General features: G+C 37.5%; 1 protein-coding gene across 1 annotated transcript; it reads right to left on the reverse strand.

The window, feature by feature from the left end:
• Positions 1–2058: 2058 nt before the first annotated feature.
• ndufa4a (NDUFA4 mitochondrial complex associated a) lies at positions 2059–7393 on the reverse strand. Its single transcript, XM_026916037.3, has 4 exons — positions 7234–7393; positions 3510–3598; positions 3010–3070; positions 2059–2395 (listed from the first exon to the last, which is right to left on the reverse strand). The coding sequence occupies exons 1-4, from the start codon at positions 7273–7275 to the stop codon at positions 2339–2341; spliced, it is 249 nt and encodes an 82-aa protein (XP_026771838.1). The 5' UTR covers positions 7276–7393; the 3' UTR covers positions 2059–2338.
• Between the last annotated feature and the right edge of the window lie 2347 nt (positions 7394–9740).

The following is a 9740-nucleotide window of genomic DNA, read 5'->3' on the forward strand; positions in this document are numbered from 1 at the left end:
GGCTGGTGAGGGAACAAGAGAGGTTTCTAGCTAGTAACTCGGAAGTGAGAACAGGAACTAACTTGTTTCATGAACGTTCCATAACATTAAATGTAACTATAAATGGGTTAAAAAAAAAAAAAAAAAAAAGGAACATTAATTATTTAATGAATTGTTCGAGTTGGCAAATAGCATTGCTGTGGCATAAGAGAAATAAAAGTGTACAGGGCATGCTGTTATATGAAAATAATCAACTCTGGAGTGTACACACAAAAGATTTATCATACTATTATCCAATATTTCCTGTTATAAGATTACAATAACAAATAAGATTATTAAACCTATTTCTAGACATTTTTTTTTTAATTTCAGGCTTGAAATAGTCTACTGGCAGATAATATATTATAATTTTAAGCTTTTAATTCTAGAAAGAAGCGAAATGATCAATAGAATAAGAAAATGTAACAGGCTGATTAATCTTAATTGACTTATAATAATCTCATAAGAAATATTAAATAAATTCACCCATGTTCAAGATATTTTCACTTGCTAAGATGTAATTTTTTGCAGGGTGACACTAACTCTACTTTGCTGCATCACCACCCTGTCGTTCTTTATTTTCCTACAACAGCACACCCCATTATGTTTTATTCCTTGCTTAATCTTCCCTTTACATGTGGGAGATCAGTACATAATAGTCTCTAACAGTGAACCATCTGGAGATGTTGTGACCACTTGCAGCACAGAAAAAAATTACTAAAAAAAATTCACTTGAGAAATTCCCAAAATGGCAGACTCTGTATTACATGGACATTAATGCTACGTTAACAAGAGCTTTTTGGTATTAATAAAGACACACACCGTCGATTATAGTGTACTTGTTTATTGTATAGTAACTTGCTTGGAAACAAGCTGGCCACGTAGCTAGTTCATAGTTGTATATTAATTGCTCCCTTCTTTTCATTAACCATTTTAAACTTTATGTATTCAACTCCAATGAAGGTGCTGCAACACAAATACAGCATTTATTCAAACATCACATGGTGTTTTCACAGCTTGATCTGCTTATATGTGAATTCACACAACAAGCCCAGCAGTGTTTTCTTAGAATTCACATTCATCCATCTTCAGTATGAAGGGCCTGAGGTGGGAATACACCACGGCTGGGATGCCAGTCCATCACAGGCATGCACACGCATTCATACCTAGGGCCACTTTATTTCAGCCAAACTAAAGCAGGTTTCTGGTAGGTGGGAGGAACTGGAGAACCCAGAGGGAACCCACACAGTCACAGAGAGAACATGTGAAATACCGCTGGCAGTAACCTGAGCTCAGGATCAAACCAGGGACGCTGCAACTGATAGACAGCAAAGCTACCCACTCCACCAACATGCCACCAAAAAAAAATGCAAAGAAAGAAAAAGAAAGAAAAAGAAAGAAAAAAAAAAAAAAAAAAAAAAGTGAAATAAGCAAAGAGAATTTTTTTATTTAAATGTACCTATGCAGTATATTAGCATTGAGCTTAATACAATTTTATATTTCAGAGGATGCAGAACTAGGACTCCGCATGGAGGCAGTGGCAGGTGTACTGTACGTAATTGGACAGCACAACAGATTTAACAATAAAGTGCAGAGTCAAGCATTTCCCTTAGTGAAGACTGGCTTTATTCAAAAATGATATCAGACCAGAAAGAACCATCCAAAGCACAGGGTTCAAGAGTTTAATTATAGAAGTGGCCAGCAGTCAGGACATGCCAAAGCACAAGCCCACAGCAGGAAGGGACAGAGGAGAAGGAGGAGAAGGAGGTTTTTCTCTAATTCTTCTCCCTGAGCTAAGAATACTACAGATTTTCAGCAGGGACTCCAGGAATGTCTGTCTGTACAATTCTGTCTCCTGGAAGACAGCCATTACTTGGCTCTCTTTGAAAGGTTATGCTGGAAGGAGCTATTCAGGTTGACAATGCTGGAGCTAATTAGTTAAGAGGGATGACTTTTCTGACTTCTGAGGAACCGAGGATGCTTTTAAAGACTCGAGACGACAAACTCACACAAACATAAGCACGACCCATAGCCATGATGTTCTCTGTACAAGGGAGATAAGCCTCCTTTATTGTGTTGCTGTAGACAACCACAAAGAATGAGAAAATAAAAACAAGCAAAATTTAGTCAAGTAATTTAAAAAAAAAAAAAAAAAGGTCTTGGCAAATGACTAGATTCAAAATTGTACGGATTAGCCTCATTTGTCAAGTTGGGTTGGAGGATGCTGGAGGGGTAAATGCACAGATCGCTTCTTTTTCATTTTTCTCAAGTCTATGGTCCAGCATTGTGCGGCCAGGAGGCTTCTCCAGATTCGGTGCATTTAGAAGTCTGGCCGATCCTTCTTCAGTTTGCTGTAGTCCATGTTCACGGAGAAAAACTGAGCAACAAAAACAAGCAGAAAATACAAAGAATTTCTAAATTCCCAATTTAGAAACAAGCGGCTGCCTTAACGAGATCTTTGGAAAATTCAATAACTTCGAACACTGTTTAAGTGTCTAACTCAACTCTGTATCAAATTCACATTAAGGCGAGTGCTTGATTAGATTTGTGACTACTAACGGAGCTTGCATAAAATGAGCTAATGCAAGATTTAATGAATTAAACTCATTAAGGCTGGAGATTGGGTTCTGATACGGTCATTCGCTCCTGCCAGAACTCTTAATTTGATCCCCTTAGGCAACATGGCAACAGTGCAAGGCTTACACACGTTCAGGAGCCCCCACTCTTTGCTTTCAGTTTACATAAACGTAATGATCTTCTTAGCTCAGCAGCAAAACTTTGAGAAGTGAGCGCATCTTTAACATAATGTAATGCACATTTCATTTTCACACAGATTTCAAATACTACAATTTTTAACATTGTATCTGGATTTTAAAACACAATATTTGGAGGTATTAAGAACTTGGTATCATTAATCCCAAATCTAATTTAAAAAAAAGAAAAAAAAAAATGTATGAAGGTATGAAGCACTGAAAGCCTCCATCTTCCTACCTTGTACTGATCATTGGGCCCCAGTTTGTTCCAGGGTTCGGGGTTGTTCGCTTTGTCCCAGCTGTGGATGAGTGGATGAATGAATGAATAGATGAATGAATAATGAGGGTGTGCTTGAAAAAACAGGCTTCATGAAGCGTTAATGCCTTTAACCGCAAGGAAAAACGATGCAATCTAACAACCATTCAAACTCATTAGAGTAACGGAAGCATGTAAAATTGCTCATTAATATTAGAGAGACTGATGAACGTTTTTACTTTAACTCTTAACTGTTCCACTTACTGACTTTCTCCTTAAAGATAAAATTGTGGATAGAAAAACAAGGAGTAGATTTACAGTGCAAACATAAAAGTTAATTTCTTTAGTGAAAGGTTTTTTTTTTTTTTTATGTAGCCATTTAAAAGTGCTCCCTTGAGTTAACAGGCATCATCTGTTTAATGCATCCACAAATAAAAAGCTGATGGAAAGTGGATCTGTGCCGGCAGTGCTGTCGATCTTACCATACGTCCGGGTTACGGAAAGCCAGTCTAGCCAAGTAAGACAGAGACATCGTACAGCCGCCTCCGATGAAGATAAAGAGCGGGATCAGCTACAGGGAGGAAAGCAGGGAATCACTTTACTTTGCAATTCACCTCTCATACACCTTCATGAATATTACACAGTTTAATAAAAAGAAGGGGACAGTGGCTGATTAAAACTGACAGTGATGGTCATAGCATCGACGGCAATATTGTGCTCTATGATCTAGATATGATACTGTGATAAGCCCAAAACACACACACCCACATTAACACCACAGCTAAACAGATAAAATAAAATAAAACAAGACCCCAGCTTATCATAAATATATTACACAAAAAATGACATGGAAATGTTTATTTACTTTTTATTCTTGCCTTGGCTATCTTCCTGCCAAGACCATGCTGGGTAAGGAGGCTTTAATCAAGTTATGTATGTAGGATAGCTACATATCAACAGAAATAAAAATAAATATTATAGTAACTAAATCTAATCTACTTATTATAAATTATAATAACTAAATATTTCAGTTTGTAATTAGATACAGACTGTTAAAAGGTCTGTGACGTCTATGTCAGAATGAAGTCTTTATATCCAATTTTCTCCTTTTACACTTTAGGAAGTAGCCAGCTTTTAACTGCTATCTTTACTTCTGATTGAGATACATGCAGAAGAGAAACACTCTGCAGATCAGGAGAAGATGTAGTTTCAGAATTATATACAGTAGAAAATGTCCAATTTTCACTATGTGAAGGGTTTTCTCATGCCACCACATAAGTATGTAAACCAAACCATTTACGTACTATTAAAAAGAAAATATTACACAGTTAAACAGTTTACACCAAACTTGCTCATTTTTTAAGCTCATTAACTGGACTACGAAAAGAGAAAACGTGAAGCGTAATCATTATTAGGGAGGCTGTGTGCAGAATAAGTGAATATATAAAGGCAAATGAGTCTATATTACTTTTACTTTTCCCCAAACATCTCTGAAAATATCTGATTCTTAAAAATACTTTTCATGGTCTGAGGAATCAGAGTGCCTTTAAATTCCAAACCCAGACCCCATAATCCTCATGGTACATCATGATTTGATCTCATTATTGTCTGGTGGAAAACATTTTAATGTGATCTGAATGAGTTCTTATCTCTCACCGCTATTAATGACTTAGGTTTATTCTTCTCCTTTAAAAAAAAAAAAAAAAAGTTCATCTAACAGAATCCCAGAAGGCAACACTGGAAGCTTCAGCACTTCTGTTCTCTGTTAATTGCCAAATTAAGGACTTTCTGGATTTGACTATTTTTTTTTTTTTTTTTAGAGCCATTCAGTAACTTTATTTAAAAAGCCTAGCAACAAATCTAGCAACTTTCTGAGCAGACGTTAGCGACTGTCCTGCACTTGATGCAGCTCTCCAGCTCACATCACACACTGCACAAGCCAATGTTCATTGTTTCCCAACAGTCAGTCACTGATCACTAGTGCTCTCACGATTAATTCAGTTAATTGCATTTTTAAATTTTTTAATTAAATATCCATAAATGCTATTTAAAAGTTTAAACCAATATGAAGGAAAAACACAGCTTTCTTAACCTGACAAATGCCTCCTACAGCCTGCGCTACCTTCAAACACTGTGCGCTTAGATTAAAAAAAAAAAAAAGAAAAAAAGGCCAAGATAAACAGGCAGCACCAGGCAGCGCCGAGGACAGAGTTCATAGCAAAAGTTTCAAATATCACTTCACTACAGAGATATGGAACTGGTACAGGTTTGAAAAGTCAGATGAACATGTAAAATATAATGCTGCGTTACATCCAAGCGGTAATTCGCGGGTCAGAATTACATAATTTTCGACCTTGGCACGTTCAACAGACGAAGTGGGAAAATGGACGCCTCTATGTTCGTATTTTGTTAGTGACAAGCTTGGCAGCTAACTCAGATGAGGGATGTATATTTTCTCTCAAACAGCAAACTGTTTAGTCAGTGTTTTAGATTTAACAAACACTGTGTGTCTGTGTGTTGATTAACGCTAATACTTATATATACTGTTTAACGCATTTAAAGGTAAGAAGTTTTACTTTGGTTATTTCTGAGGCTGTGTGTAACCAAGCTGAGTTGTGGTCACTCCGTAAACGGGGAAGGAACTCAGAGTTTTTACTCTGTCGAGAAAGAAGCGTTCACTAAGTTGTGCAAAAGTAGTAACAGCACTGTCTATAGCCAACAGTGTAAACAATAGTGTTTTTTTTTTTTTTAAATATCCTTTCTTTAAATATTCTTTATTTAAAAGAACCATTGTTTGCACTATTTGGTATCAATGGCACTATTACTATTTTTGCACATTTACATTTTCCATTATAGTCCATTCTAATAAATAAATAAAAAAAATCTTGGAAAAATTATGCAATTTATTTATAATTGCATTATGTAAAAACAAAAAAAAAATTGCAATTGAATTTTTTTTTTGCAATATTGCCCAGCCCTACTGTTCACCACTGTTTCCAAAAACCAATCACTGATCACCACCGTTCTCGTGGCCAATCACTGATCACCACCGTTCCTGACGATCAATAACTTATCACCATTCTTTCCAACAACCAGTCACTAATCACCACTGTTTGTCCACTTACATGTGTTTTTAAAATGAGGAACAAACTCTCATCATTGCTATATTTACATGTAAAAGCCACTCTATTCCCCAACTACTTACTACCACTGCTTCATTGTCTGGTTTCTTGATAGAACTTGTAATATTTTGTAAATAGGTAAAAAATAGTTACTCTGTGGTGATATAACCAAAGACGATATCTTTCTATAAGAATGCATTATCTCTTCTATTCTGATAAAACTCTTCTATTATAAGTGCCTCCCTTCTTCATGTAACTCTGTTTAATTTGCAAATGATCATGGTCACTCATTTAACATGCAAATTAGTCTGTGATGTCATCTGGTGACTTCTAGCGACTTTTGAGCCTCAGATTTTGAGCCCTGAAAAGAGTTAGGGACACTGACCCCGGAGCGATGTTAGAGAAGTTAGTGGTGAGGTCAGAGAAGGTAAAGCAGGATGTCTGATGATGTACCTGCTCTGAGCAGTGTGTGGAGCGGACAGAGGAACACAGACACACGTGATTAAACACCACTAACAGCTGCACGCGCCCCCTTCTGACGTCAGCGCACACGCAGCATGTCCTTCATGTCCTCACACTTTAGCCCTGTTAGCCTTCAGCTGCGTCGCTCAACACTCCTCCACACTAATCTAATTAAATACTCCAACAAATTGACAACTTTTACTTTTTAAATCCGTCACATTTCCAACGCTGTGTGATCCGAATTAACCAAACCACAGTAATGTTTATTTCTCTTTCCTCAAATCACTTTTCTGAGCGCGTCCTCAGTGTTTACGGGCGAACCGTTACTTCGACATTTCTTCACACCTTAGTTTACGTCACAGACGTTGAACGTTTTCTAACTTTTTATTATTATTAAAAAAAAAAAAGTTGCTTCATATTTTTATTAAACATCATATTAAAAGTACTAAATGATATCCTCACTCAAGTTGTACTAATTTAAAGTTGCTAGTTTGGCGAGTTAGCCACCTTGCTAGCGTCCTCATCCTGCGAGCTAATCTTATTTTAAACATGGCTAATAAAACTCAGTAAACTGCGAACCAGTGGTCCATATTGTGATTGTATCGTGTTTAGCTCTACTTACAGCCGGGTGGCTTTTCAGCTGACGGCTAACTGTGCTGAACATTGTAGCTGTCCCAGGAAATTTCACACAGCGGTAACGCGTTTAACTGCGGCCTTGTCGAGAGTCACACTGAGCGATTAGGCTAGCGCGACTAGCAACGAGGTGTCGTCACTTCAAGTACAGACAGAGGTACTTTAAAATGTGCCTGTCTTTAATTCTACTGTGGCCAGCTCTCTTTCGCTAGTCACTGACAACCGTATTTTTTATGATTAATAATTTATCAGTCTATTTTTAAGTTATTGTTTAAGTTTTTTTTATATATATATATATATCTTCATATATTAACCGCGGAATGGCGTGGTTGTTTCAGTTGTTTTCAAAAGGCAATATCTTGGACACCTAATCCTGTCGGTGTAAACGTTAAACAATCTTACGCCCAAATGTTCAGTGGTCTGAGAGCCAGAATACTCAAACAAGGGGACAGGAATAGTGAAATGGTACATGAAACATTACACGACTGTAGTCCGCTTAACTGATCATATTTCAGAAACCACTTCCATTGTGGATATGTCCAAACCGCATGCTGCTGTAGTAAATAGTATACTATATGGCCAAAGGTTTGTGGACACCTGAATAATCATAGTCATATGTGCTTTTTGAACATCCCATTTCAGATTTCTTCCCCTTTTACTGTTACAATAACCTCCACTCTTCTGGGAAGGCTTTCCATTTGATTTTGGAGCATGGCTGTAGGGATTTGTGCTCATTCAGCCACAATAGCAGTAGTGAGGTTAGGTGTTAATGTCGGGCGAGGAGGCCTGGAGTACAACAGAGTTCCAGTTCATCCCAAAGGTGTTCAGTGGGGTTGAGGTCAGGGCTCTGTGCAGGACATTCGAGTTCTTCCACGCTAACCTTGGCAAACCATGTCTTCATGGAGCTCGCTTTGTACAAGGGGGTATTGTCATGCTGGAACATGTTTGGGCCTCTTGGATCCAGTGAAGAAAAACTGTAATGCAACAGCATACAAAGACATTCTATACAATTGTGTGTTATCAACTTTGTGGCAACAGATGGCCAGGTGTCCACATACTTTTGGCCATGTGGTGTAGTAGCACCAAGCCATATTCATCATCATTTTTCTTAAACATTAGTTGCCATGTGTTTATGACAGATTCAAAATTTTGCATTAACACATCTGGATGGAACTCACAGTAGTGGAGGAAAAAGAGACAGAGAGAACTTTCAACTTTGTGGTAACAGTTGCGGAAGATCCACATACAGGTGTGATGGCCAGGTGTCCACAAACTTTTGGAAATACAGTATAGTGTACATAAGACTAGTGCAACCCAGAGGTGGTGGTTCCATGTAGTTTTGGGTGTAGTCCTTACTTCAATCTGGATCTGAATCTGTAATGTCTTCAGGTCTTAATTGTTACAAACACGTTTCATATGCACAACAAGCAGGCATTCACTTGCCTTTTACACATAATTAGCTTACCCTTCATTTGTTTACTATTAAATGAGTACTCAGGCGTTTTTCAGCCTAAGCTTGATCTACCACATCTGTCTCATTTTCCTGTACTGGGTGCACAGAGCTGTCATTTTAATACGATATCAATACCAGATCTCGAAGTATTGGTCATTGCCAACTCTCTGCAATCTCACAGAAAATGAGAGAAATCTATTTTATATTTTTAAATAAAACCATATGTCACAATTACTCAAAAAGTCTTATGAATGAGTGTTTTGACTTCCTGTTTCACTGGGTATAAATATGAGGTTACACAGAGGACATATTCCCTTAGGCATTCATCAATATGAGAAAGATTAGACAATACACAAATGAAATATGACAAAGGTGTGTTGACCTGCATAAATAAGGCAATGGAATAAAAAAAAAAATAGCTCTATGTGTCAAAATGTCCATATCCACAGTCACAGCACAAAGTAAGAAGATTAAAACACCTGGAGGACACAATTCTATCTTGCCTCCAGGTACTGTTTCACCAAGGATTGGAGATTTGCAGAAGAGTGCAGAAGATTGAAGATTGTAGATTTTGGGGTGACCAAGTATACTTCAGAAGTATGCCTTTTCATGCATCTAATCACAAACATAAACAGCTAGAGATTGCTAGACATTACCTGACTGGAACCAGGTTCTGTGTTTAGATGAGAACAAGTCTCAAGGTGGGTTCGTCATAAAAAGAAGATTGGTTATACAGAAAAGAACCAATTTCCCAACTGTATGGTGGCGGATCTGTTATTTTTTTCCTCCAAAGGCCCTGAAAACCTTGTTAGCAAAACATGGCATCTTGGACTCCATGAAATACCAGCAGATTTTAAATGACAATCTGGCAGTCTTTGCCAAGAAGCTACAACTGGGTCATGGTTGGATCTTCCTGGCTTGGAGAGATTCTGTACTGAGGAGTGATCTCAGATTCCTTGGTGTGAATTCTCCAATCTCATCAAGCATTATGATTAAACTCTGTTATGCGTTATGTTGCCAGCAGAATGTTGCACAAAGCACTA

Source organism: Pangasianodon hypophthalmus, chromosome 13 (assembly GCF_027358585.1).
Source record: "Pangasianodon hypophthalmus isolate fPanHyp1 chromosome 13, fPanHyp1.pri, whole genome shotgun sequence".
In the NCBI taxonomy this organism is placed as follows: Eukaryota; Metazoa; Chordata; class Actinopteri; order Siluriformes; family Pangasiidae; genus Pangasianodon; species Pangasianodon hypophthalmus.